Source organism: Somniosus microcephalus, unplaced genomic scaffold (genome assembly GCF_052327205.1).
Source record: "Somniosus microcephalus isolate GS21.2 unplaced genomic scaffold, FLI_Smic_1.0 unresolved_chr7, whole genome shotgun sequence".
Taxonomy (NCBI): domain Eukaryota; kingdom Metazoa; phylum Chordata; class Chondrichthyes; order Squaliformes; family Somniosidae; genus Somniosus; species Somniosus microcephalus.
Window position 1 is genome coordinate 10,763,449 of NW_028225185.1, and position 12,160 is coordinate 10,775,608.

Here is a 12,160-nt window from a genome sequence, read left to right on the forward strand (position 1 = left end):
AATTAGCAAGGGAACCAGAGGGGAGATGAGGCATAAAAATTCACACAGCAAGCTGTCACGAGCTGGCTGAAAGGGCGGTGGAAGCTGATTCAATAATAACTTTCAAAAGGGAATTGGATAAAGACACTTGGAAAAAATTTGCAAGGGCCACGGGCAAAGAGTGGGATTAATTGGATAGCTCTTTCAAAGAGCCGGCGCAGGCGCAGGCACAGCTGAGGTGTATAAAATTATGAGGGGCCTGGATAGAGTGGACAGGAAGGACCGATTTCCCTTAGCAGAGAGGTCAATAACCAGGGGGCAGAGATTGAAAGTAATTGGGAGAAGGATTAGAGGGGAGTTGGGGAGAGCTTTTTTCACCCAGAGGGTGGTGGGGGTCTGGAACTCACTGCCTGAAAGGGTGGGAGAGGCAGAAATCCTCACCGCTGTGGAAATGTGAATAAAATGGACGATGAATTGGCTTACAAAAATGGCTTCGCACAAGGAAAGTCTAGATTAGATTAAAGAGCAGCCCCAGCTTTGCAAAGTGCAAAGCTAGCAGAAAAGAGAGACACCTGCCCCAGCCTGCGGCCAAGTGTTAACGAGCAATAAAGGTCACTGAAAGGGCTTAACTGCTAGCTAGAAGATGATTGACTAGCTATTGTGCGGTGCCCAATCACGATCCGGTACTTCAGGAAGGCATATGCAGCAGTGAGGCAAGTCAGGACTTGCCCGCCAGACTGAAGACCAGATCATGGCCAAACTGAAAGGGCTTAAGTGATCCCCATTGGAGAACGCTTGTTGCCAGGGAAGTGATGTAATGACCCTTGTCCCACTGTATAAAAGGGGCTTCCCTACCGGTATTCGCTTTTAGCCAGAAGACGTGTGGATCATCAAGAGAGTCAGACACCTCCCGGGGACGTAAATGCTGGCAACACGTGCCTAACCCGGTGTGACTCTCGGGACACGAATGTACTGTAAAAGACCTCAATATACTGTGTGACCACTGCGAACAGTTGGAAGTAATAAAATGTTGTTTTAACTCTCCGAACCCTCGAGCCTGAAATCATTCCTCGTACTACGGAACTCAAGACGAGGACCAGGAAAACCCGGTTCTAACACTGCATTTAAAAAGTGCTGTAACCTATAGGGTTACAATGTCAGCTGTGGCTCAGCTGGTAGCACTCTTGCCCCTGGGTCAGAAGATTGTGGGTTCACGTCCAGGGACTTGAGCACAAAATTCTAGGCCGACGCTCCCAGTGCAGTACTGAAGGAGCGCCGCACTGTCGGAAGGGCAGTACTGAGGGAGCGCCGCACTGTCGGAGGGGCAGTACTGAAGGAGCGCCGCACTGTCGGAAGGGCAGTACTGAGGGAGCGCCGCACTGTCGGAGGGGCAGTACTGAGGGAGCGCCGCACTGTCGGAGGGGCAGTACTGAAGGAGCGCCGCACTGTCGGAAGGGCAGTACTGAGGGAGCGCCGCACTGTCGGAGGGGCAGTACTGAAGGAGCGCCGCACTGTCGGAAGGGCAGTACTGAGGGAGTGCCGCACTGTCGGAGGGGCAGTACTGAAGGAGCGCCGCACTGTCGGAGGGGCGGTACTGAGGGAGCGCCGCACTGTCGGAGGGGCAGTGCTGAGGGAGCGCCGCACTGTCGGAAGGGCAGTACTGAGGGAGCGCCGCACTGTCGGAGGGGCAGTACTGAGGGAGCGCCGCACTGTCGGAGGGGCAGTACTGAGGGAGCGCCGCACTGTCGGAGGGGCAGTACTGAGGGAGCGCCGCACTGTCGGAGGGGCAGTACTGAGGGAGCGCCGCACTGTCGGAGGGGCAGTACTGAGGGAGTGCCGCACTGTCGGAGGGGCGGTACTGAAGGAGCGCCGCACTGTCGGTGGGGCAGTACTGAGGGAGCGCCGCACTGTCGGAGGGGCAGTACTGAGGGAGTGCCGCACTGTCGGAAGGGCAGTACTGAGGGAGCGCCGCACTGTCGGAGGGGCAGTACTGAGGGAGCGCCGCACTGTCGGAGGGGCAGTACTGAGGGACCGCCGCACTGTCGGAGGGGCAGTACTGAGGGAGCGCCGCACTGTCGGTGGGGCAGTACTGAGGGAGGGCCGCACTGTCTGTGGGGAAGTACTGAGGGAGCGCCGCACTGTCGGAGGGGCAGTACTGAGGGAGCGCCGCACTGTCGGAGGGGCAGTACTGAGGGAGCGCTGCATTGTCGGAGGGGCGGTACTGAGGGAGCGCCGCACTGTCGGTGGGGCAGTACTGAGGGAGCGCCGCACTGTTGGATGAGACGTTAAACCGAGGCCCCGTCTACCCTCTCAGGTGGACGTAGAAGATCCCACGGTCACTATTTTGAAGAAGAGCAGGGGGGGGGGGGGGGGAGTTCTCCCTGGTGTCCTGGGGCCAATATTTATCCCTCAATCAACATGACAAAAACAGGCGATCCGGTCATTATCACATTGCTGTTTGTGGGAGCTTGCTGTGCACAAATTGTCTGCCACGTTTCCTACATTACAACAGTGACCACACTTCAAAAAGTACTTCATTGGCTGTAAAGCGCTTTGGGACGTCCTGAGGTGGCGAAAGGTGCTGGGGAAACGCGAGTCTGTCTTTCTTCTTACGGACCGAGAGCTGGAAAGTGCGATTAGGTTGGGTGGCTCTTTTTCGTCCGGCAGGGATGCGAGGGGCCGAACGGGCCCCCTTCTGTGCCGTGTGCGTCCAAGAGGCGTGGAATGCTTTACCACAAGTAGCTATTGAGGCGGAGATTTTAACATTCATTTAAAACCGAACTGGATAAATACTTGGAAAAGGAAGAACATGACAGAGAGAGGACAGGTAGATTGGGATTCAACTAAAGAGGGAAGAGCTGGGATCACACAGGTCTGATGGGCCGAAGGGCCTCCTTGTGTTGTGTTTTTTATGATTCTATTCTAATTGGTGGTAGACTTTTCTTTCACGGTTGAATTTAATATTTTAAAAGCACGTGTTTGGCAAAAAAAGGGGAAATTTAAAGGGAAGATTGTCAATTGTAGGTAGGAGGTGTTGGGGAGACTGACCTCCCCAAGATGGAGGGCGCTGGGGGGAGACTGACCTTCTCAAGATGGAGGGCGCTGGAGAGAGCGTGTGACCTTCCCAAGATGGAGGGCGCTGGTGCGAGCGTGTGACCTTCCCAAGATGGAGGGCGCTGGAAACAGTGACCTTCCCAAGATGGCGGGGGGATTGGAGGAGACTGACCCTCCCAAGATGGAGGGGGGGGTGATTCAGCGAGACTGGCCCTTCCTAAGATGGCGGCCGCAGTCGCCACCCAGGACGTGACGCGAGCCGGCTTCCGGCCCCTGCGCCTCGGGTCGCCCCGTTATATCCGGGTCCCCGGGCCGGCCTTCTTCCTTTTCCGCGGCAGCGAGGCCACGCTAAGATGCCCGTGAGTGTCGGCGGCGGAGGGGGGAAAGGAAAGGGCGGTGAGGGGGCGCCCGCCGGTGGCTGGCGAGCGAGCCGAAAGTGGCAGGGGAGGGAAGGGTATCCCGGGGGTGGAAAAATCAGGGATCGGGTCATTTTTAGGGGGTTAAAACGCTTTTTTACCTCCTCCTTCTATTTATATATTTTTTTTTAACCAGTCGACGAGGGAGGCGGAAAAACAAGATGGCGGATTCCCGCTGACGAGACGGCGAACGGCCGTTGCCCTGGAGTGCGCCGCTCTCCACCAATCGCCTTTTCCCCCTCGGGTTACTGGGGACAACGGCTCGAGCCCCAGTCTCCCCTCTCCACCAATCGCCTTTTCCCCCTCGGGTTATTGGAGGCAACGGCTCGAGCCCCAGTCTCCCTCTCCACCAATCGCCTTTTCCCCCTCGGGTTACTGGTGACAACGGTGCGAGCCCCAGTCTCCCTCTCCACCAATCGCCTTTTCCCCCTCGGGTTACTGGGGACAACGACGCGAGCCCCAGTCTCCCTCTCCACCAATCGCCTTTTTCCCCCTCGGGTTACCGGGGACAATGACGCGAGCCCCAGTCTCCACCAATCACCTTTTTCCCCCTCGGGTTACTGGGGGCAATGACGCGAGCCCCAGTCTCCCTCTCCACCAATCGTCTTTTTCCCCCTCGGGTTACTGTGGGCAACGGTTCGAGCCCCAGTCTCCACCAATCGTCTTTTTCCCCCTCGGGTTACTGGGGGCAATGACGCGAGCCCCAGTCTCCACCAATCGCCTTTTTCCCCCTCAGGTTACTGGGGGCAACGACGCGAGCCCCAGTCTCCCTCTCCACCAATCGTCTTTTTCCCCCTCGGGTTACTGGGGGCAATGACGCGAGCCCCAGTCTCCACCAATCGCCTTTTTCCCCCCTCGGGTTACCGGGGACAGCGACGCGAGCCCCAGTCTCTCCCTCTCCACCAATCGCCTTTTTCCCCCTCGGGTTACTGGGGGTAACGGCGCGAGGCACCCCGGCTCCTGTCAATCAAACCCGGCGTCTCCCGGGGTAACCGGCCAGTCCCCCAGCCCATGTCTCCCCTCCCCGGGTACAATGCCTGCAGGTTTTAAAATGGCCGGGGAGGGGAAAGGAAGAAAAAGGCTGGAGGTGGATTGCAAACTGGAACAGGCAGCAAAGCCAATGCAATTTTAAAAAGCAACGTTGAAACACCTTGCATTGGGGTTTAAAATGAGGGGCGAATGAGGCAGGTCGTGAGGGCTGGGTTTAAAGATTAGGGAGCAGGTTGGAGGTGGTTTGCAAACTGCAGCAGGCTGCAAAACAGATGCAATTTGAAAGAAAATGCTGAAAAACTTTGCATTAAAAGCCTGGGGTTTAAAATGGGGGTGGTGAAGCATGCAGGTCGTGAGGGATGGGTTTAAAGATTAGGGAGCAAGTTGGAGCTGGATTGCAGGCTGCAGAACAGATGCAATTTGAAAGATAATGCTGAAAAACCTTGCATTAAAAGCCTGGGGTTTAAAATGGGGGGGGGGGTGGGGGTGAAGGATGCAGGTCCTAAGGGACGGGTTTAAAGATTAGGGAGCAGGTTGGAGCTGGATTGCAAACTGGAGCAGCTGAAAACGTTTGAAAATGCTCAAAAACGCCTTGCATTAAAAGCCTGGGCATTGCATTCGAGTTTTGCGAGCATTCTGCACTATTGCACAGTCATCCAACTCTCTCCTTCTCCTGAAAGGCGATTAAAATCGCAATGTTTGGATTCCCTGCCTCCTGCAATGTTGTCTTTTTGCCTATCATGCAAAACAGCGACAGATTGAGCTGGGCAACGCCTGCCGTGAGCGGTGCGTTTAAAATGAGGGGTTTCCTCCTTGTGTGTTGTAAAATTTTATTTTGGATGTTTTGCTGCCAAAATGGCAGCCGGGCCTCGTTTTGCAGTTTAATTTCTGGGAGTCAGATGACATTTATATAAAAAAAACACGCGATCCTCTTCCCAGATCTCTCAGCCAAACAGTGACTCACTTTTTAGAAAAACAAAGTTTGCCTGCAACAAGGTTCAGCAGCTCTTGCGTCAGATTTTTTCTTTGCAAGTGCGGCGCTCCCTCAGTACCGCCCCTCCGACAGTGCGGCGCTCCCTCTGTACCGCCCCTCCGACAGTGCGGCGCGCTCCCTCAGTACCGCCCCTCCGACAGTGCGGCGCGCTCCCTCAGTACCGCCCCTCCGACAGTGCGGCGCGCTCCCTCAGTACCGCCCCTCCGACAGTGCGGCGCTCCCTCTGTACCGCCCCTCCGACAGTGCGGCGCGCTCCCTCAGTACCGTCCCTCCGACAGTGCGGCGCGCTCCCTCAGTACCGCCCCTCCGACAGTGCGGCGCTCCCTCTGTACCGCCCCTCCGACAGTGCGGCGCTCCCTCAGTGCCGCCCCTTCGACAGTGCGGCGCTCCCTCAGCGCCGCCCCTCCGACAGTGCGGCGCTCCCTCAGCGCCGCCCCTCCGACAGTGCGGCGCTCCCTCAGCGCCGCCCCTCCGACAGTGCGGCGCTCCCTCAGCGCCGCCCCTCCGACAGTGCGGCGCTCCCTCAGCGCCGCCCCTCCGACAGTGCGGCGCTCCCTCAGCGCCGCCCCTCCGACAGTGCGGCGCTCCCTCAGCGCCGCCCCTCCGACAGTGCGGCGCTCCCTCAGCGCCGCCCCTCCGACAGTGCGGCGCTCCCTCAGCGCCGCCCCTCCGACAGTGCGGCGCTCCCTCAGCGCCGCCCCTCCGACAGTGCGGCGCTCCCTCAGCGCCGCCCCTCCGACAGTGCGGCGCTCCCTCAGCGCCGCCCCTCCGACAGTGCGGCGCTCCCTCAGCGCCGCCCCTCCGACAGTGCGGCGCTCCCTCAGCGCCGCCCCTCCGACAGTGCGGCGCTCCCTCAGCGCCGCCCCTCCGACAGTGCGGCGCTCCCTCAGCGCCGCCCCTCCGACAGTGCGGCGCTCCCTCAGCGCCGCCCCTCCGACAGTGCGGCGCTCCCTCAGCGCCGCCCCTCCGACAGTGCGGCGCTCCCTCAGCGCCGCCCCTCCGACAGTGCGGCGCTCCCTCAGCACCGCCCCTCCGACAGTGCCAGTCTGGATTTTGTGCTCAAGTCTCTGGAGTGGGGGCTCGAACCCACGATCTTCTGACTCGGAGGCGAGAGTGCTGCCCACTGAGCCATGGCTGACACTGACTTTGCAGTTTTGGCATTTGTGATTGAGGGTACAGCATTGATGAAATCGCCTGCTTCGGTAGCTTATGCGCACACTCTGCCCGATGGGGTCTGGGAGACAGCCGTCCCGCTTGTGATTTTATTTTCGTGACTTTCCTGTCTCTGGGTGTTGCATTAATCCAACGTTAACACATGTCTCTACTAGTGGGCTGCTCCAAAGCAATGTCGGGCCCTCGGCAGGTCGTCCCTCTCTGGAGCCCGGCTCCCTCTCCGCACAGCTCTCCGAAAGGAGGTTCGGTGCACGAGAGGCTTTGACGTGTTTTCGGTGTGGTCGGATACAGTATAACTGCAAGTCGATTGCCGTGTAATACGGGGGAGCCGGATGCAGCAATCTTCTTGCCTGATAAATGATCTAGACGAGGGAATTAGATGTAATGTCTCCAAGTTTGCAGACGACACAAAGCTGGGTGGGCGTGTGTGCTGTGAGGAGGATGCCGAGAAACTCCAGGATGATTTGGACAGGTTGGGTGATTGGGCAGAAGCATGGCAGATGCAATATAACGTGGATAAATGCGAGGTTATCCACTTTGGTGGCAAAAACAGGAAGGCAGATTATTATCTGAACGGCAATAGATTTGGAGAAGGGGAAGTGCAACGAGACCTGGGTGTCCTTGTGCACCAGTCGCTGAAGGTAAGCATGCAGGTGCAGCAGGCGGTTAAGAAGGCAAATGGTATGTTGGCATTCGTAGCGAGAGGGTTCGAGTACAGGAGCAAGGATGTCTTGCTGCAGTTGTACAGGGCCTTGGTGAGACCACACCTTGAGTATTGTGTGCAGTTTTGGTCACCTTAACTGAGGAAGGATGTTCTTGCCATGGAGGGAGTGCAGCGAAGATTCACCAGGCTGATAGCAGGGATGGCAGGAATGATGTATGAGGAGAGATTGGGTCGATTGGGCTTATACTCACTGGAGTTTAGAAGAATGAGAGGGGATCTCATTGAAACTTATAAAATTCTAACAGGACTAGACAGACTAGATGCAGGAAGGATGTTCCCGATGGCGGGGGAGTCCAGAACCAGGGGTCACAGTCTAAGGATAAGGGGTAAGCCATTTAGGATTGCGATGAGGAGGAATTTCTTCACCCAGAGAGTGGTGAACCTGTGGAATTCTCTGCCACAGAAGGCAGTTGAGGCCAATTCATTAAATATATTCAAGAAGGAGTTAGATATATTTCTTGAGGCTAAAGGGATCAAGGGATATGGGGAGAAGGCAGGGACAGGGTACTGAATTTGGATGATCAGCCATGATCTCATTGAATGGCGGAGCAGTCTCGAGGGGCCGAATGGCCCACTCCTGCTCCTATCTTCTATGTGCCTTGCGCTGGCCTTGGGTTGGTACTAGCACTGCACCTGGGGCTCGCAACACAGGGGCCCTATTCCCAGTGTAACCCTAGTGCAATCATTAAGACCCAACACCAGGACAAACTAGGTTTAAAAGAGGTGTGGGGCATCTTGTTGGGATCCAGTAGTCCAATTCCCTCTTGAGACCCTTGTTAAAAGCGCTGTGTTTTAGAATCATTGAAATTTATGGGACGGAAGGAGGCCATTCGTCCCATCATGTCTGTGCTATCCAGCCGAATCCCACTTTCCAGCTCTTGATCCGTACCCCTGTAGGTTCCGGCACTTCAAGTGCATATCCAAACACTTTTTTAATGAGGGTTTCTGCCTCTCCCACCCTTTCAGGCAGTGAGTTCCAGACCCCCACCACCCTCTGGGTGAAGAAAGTTCTCCTCAACTCCCCTCTAATCCTTCTCCCAATTACTTTCAATCTCTGCCGCCTGGTTATTGACCTCTCTGCTAAGGGAAATCAGTCCTTCCTGTCCGCTCTATCCAGGCCCCTCATAATTTTATACACCTCAATTAAATCTCCCCTCAGCCTCCTCTGTTCCAAAGAAAACAAACCCAGCCGATCCAATCTTTCCTCATCGCTAAAATTCTCCAGTCCTGGGGTGCAACATCCTGGTAAATCTCCTCTGCACCCTCTCCAGTGCGATCACATCCTTCCTGTAATGTGGTGACCAGAACTGCACGCAGTATTCGAGCTGTGGCCTAACTGGTGTTTTATACAGTTCAAGCGTAACTTCCCTGGTCTTGTATTCTATGCCTCGGCTAATAGTTGGATTGGGATGGGCGGTGGTGGGTGGATGGGCGAGAGACGGGGGGAGATGTCGATGGTCAGTACGCTCACCGTGTTGTTTCTCTCTTGTGGCTCCAGCTGGCGAAAGATTTGTTGCATCCGTCCCCCGAGGAGGAGAAGAGGAAACACAAGAAGAAGCGCCTGGTGCAGAGCCCGAACTCTTACTTTATGGACGTCAAGTGTCCCGGTGAGCATCTTCCCCCCGCTGTGCGCGCGCAAAAATCGGCTGCACACTCCCGCCTGCTGCTGCTCAGCGCCGCTTCCACAGCGTGCCATTATTGGGCGTGTGGAATGAGCTTTTCACCAGTCGCCTCCCATTCCTACTGGAAATGGGCCCCAGACTCTGCACTCACTAGTGATCCTCTTCCACGACAGAGTGTGGGGGAATGTAAAATAGTGTGGGCAGGAACCGAGGGAACTTTACTGTGCCTGCCCTGGGAGTGTTTGATGGGACAGTGTAGAGGGAGCTTTACTCTGTATCTACCCCGTGCTGTACCTGCCCTGGGAGTGTTTGATGGGACAGTGTAGAGGGAGCTTTACTCTGTATCTACCCCGTGCTGTACCTGCCCTGGGAGTGTTTGATGGGACAGTGTAGAGGGAGCTTTACTCTGTATCTAACCCTGTGCTGTACCTGCCCTGGGATTGTTTGATGGGACAGTGTAGAGGGAGATTTACTCTGTATCTAACCCGTGCTGTACCTGCCCTGGGAGTGTTTGATGGGGACAGTGTAGAGGGAGCTTTATTCTGTATCTAACCTGTGTTGCTCTGTCTTAGGTTGCTACAAAATCACCACGGTGTTCAGCCACGCTCAGACTGTCGTGCTGTGTGTCGGGTGTTCCACTGTACTCTGCCAGCCCACCGGAGGAAAGGCCAGGCTAACAGAAGGTGAGTCGGAGCACCTTTTCATATCTCCTCCGCGCAGCCGAGCCCCTCCCGGGCAGTGTTCCCGTTACGCTACAGCTCCCGCGCAGGCCGCTTGACGGCTTAATTGTGGAAAAGCCGCGCCCGCACAGAAATCTGAATGGGCCGCGCAGCGCCCAAAAAAATTAGAGGAAGCATTGCTCCCGAGGCTCCAGGCAACTCTGAACAAGGTATGTAGAAACGCTCCGGAACGGGCTTGTTGCTGGGGTCCGTTGTATGAAGTGGACAGGCGATCTTATTGGGCACGGCTATGGCGCTGTCGACAGACCGGGGTGTGACTATTGGGCACGGCTATGGTTAACCGGGTAACCACGTCCCCTTTCTGACTTGCTCCGACTTTTTAAATCGAGCGGCCGAACCCCTCCCCCCTCCATCTTGACCTGTTGTCTCGTTCTAAGCTCCACGCGTTGGCCTGTCCCGACATCTCCGCCTGCAAACTCCCCCTCCGCCAAGACCTCAAAACGGTGCAACTCCTCATCTCCCTCGGGCCTCCCTTCCTCCAGCAAGCTTCTTAAAAACTGAGGGCGCCAATCAGTGTTTTCCCCCTAATTGGGGGGTGCGCGGCCCACTTGCGCCAGAGCGAAGTTTTAACATTGAAAAAGACGTGGGACTGGCAGAGAGAGAGAGAGAGGGGGGTGGGGGGGGGACATTGGCTTACCTTCCCCCCCCCCCCCCCCCCCCAAAAACCGAAAAAGGTCCCTTGCTGTTCTTCGACCTTGTGCGGTTCGCTGCCGTTTGGACCTGGTTCGTGATCTGGGATTCTGGGTGCGAGAGGGGGGGACCCAAAGATGCAGGAATCTCCGAATGGGGGTGGAGGGGGGCACTGCCCGAGTGGCACGGTTGGTGGCCACCTGGAGCTCCTCGCGAGTGGCTGTTGAGAAACTGCGGGGAGGCGCAGGGCGCTGCCTGGGACTGGAGCCCTTGCTGCAGAGTTGAAGAGCAGGAGAGTGTCGGACCATCAATACACGACAGTCGCCAAGAAATCCTGCAGGGAATTCAGGAGAAACTTCTTTACCCAGAGAGTGGTGAGAATGTGGAACTCGCTACCACAGGGAGTGGTTGAGGCGAAGAGCGTAGATGCATTTAAGGGGAAGCTGGATAAACACACGAGGGAGAAAGGAATAGAAGGATATGGTGATGGGGTGAGATGAAGAGGGGTGGGAGGAGGCTGGCGTGGAGCAGAAACACCGGCACGGAGCAGTGGGGCCGAATGGCCTACGTCTGCTGTGTAAACACTCGTGCGGGTGCCTGTTGATGCTGCACTCCAAGGCCTTTGATTGGGCCGATACTCTCTGGAGTTTAGAAGAATGAGGTGTGATCTCATTGAAACATATAAGATACTGAGGGGGATTGACAGGGTAGATGCTGAGAGGCTGTTTCCCCCCTGGCTGGAGAGTCTAGAACCAGGGGTCACAGTCTCAGGATAAGGGGTCGGCCATTGAGGACTGAGATGAGGAGGAATTTCTTCACTCAGAGGGCGGTGAATCTTTGGAATTCTCTGCCCCAGAGGGCTGTGGAGGCTCAGTCGTTGAGTATATTCAAGGCCGAGATCGAGAGATTTTTGGACTCTCGGGGAATCGAGGGATATGGAGATCGGGCGGGAGAGTGGAATTGAGGTCAAAGATCAGCCATGATCTTATTGAATGGCGGAGCAGGCTCGAGGGGCCGAATGGCCGACTCCTGCTCCTAATTCTTGTGTATTCTCGTGGGGTTGAGAGTGGTGAACCTGTGGAATTCTCTACCACAGAAGGCAGTTGAGGCCAATTCATTAAATATATTCAAGAAGGAGTTAGATATATTTCTTAAGGCTAAAGGGATCAAGGGATATGGGGAGAAGGCAGGGACAGGGTACTGAATTTGGATGATCAGCCATGATTGCATTGAATGGCGGAGCAGGCTCGAGGGGCCGAATGGCCTACTCCTGTTCTTGCGTTCTGGCGGCAGTGTCTTGTTTTTTAACGTTTTTTCTTTCCCCCTCTCTGTTGCAGGCTGTTCCTTCAGAAGAAAGCAGCACTAAAATGAAGGTTGTCATTGGGAGGATGGGCGGGACTACCCGCACGGCTGGGCGTTGGGACCCTCGCTGAGGGACACTGGTGCGCTTCCTTTGGCCCCGGGCAGGTGGTGCGGGAGAGGTGCAGCTGGAGGAGAAAGGGGGGCGCGTCCCTGTCCCATAGCCTCGCCCATCTGGTTTCTATAAACATTTTTTGGATCCTCTTGCTGGTATTGAGTTCTTTGTTAAGAATTGTCAAATAAAATGACGTAACGTATTTCCCTGTGACTTATTTACTGTCGACTCCCAACAGCGTCTGAAACTACAGCGAGCTTCGTGCGGCTGGCACTGGGCGGCTTGGCCACAATACCCTGGGGGGGGGGGGGGGGTGCAGAGAAGGTTCGTCCTCCTCCACTCCTGCCCCAACCTGCTGCCAATGTGCGGACTAGTTGGGGTACAATTTACAACCTCGATTTAGGATAGTCAGGCCGTGACTCGG

General features: G+C 56.2%; 1 protein-coding gene across 1 annotated transcript; it reads left to right on the plus strand.

The window, feature by feature from the left end:
- The first annotated feature begins 3,264 nt into the window (after nucleotides 1–3,264).
- Nucleotides 3,265–11,938, plus strand: LOC147086523 (small ribosomal subunit protein eS27). The gene is made up of 4 exons (XM_085978634.1): nucleotides 3,265–3,392; nucleotides 8,829–8,937; nucleotides 9,525–9,635; nucleotides 11,660–11,938. Exons 1-4 carry the CDS (start codon nucleotides 3,387–3,389, stop codon nucleotides 11,686–11,688), a joined length of 255 nt encoding a protein of 84 aa, XP_085834760.1. The 5' UTR covers nucleotides 3,265–3,386; the 3' UTR covers nucleotides 11,689–11,938.
- The last annotated feature ends 222 nt before the right edge of the window (nucleotides 11,939–12,160 follow it).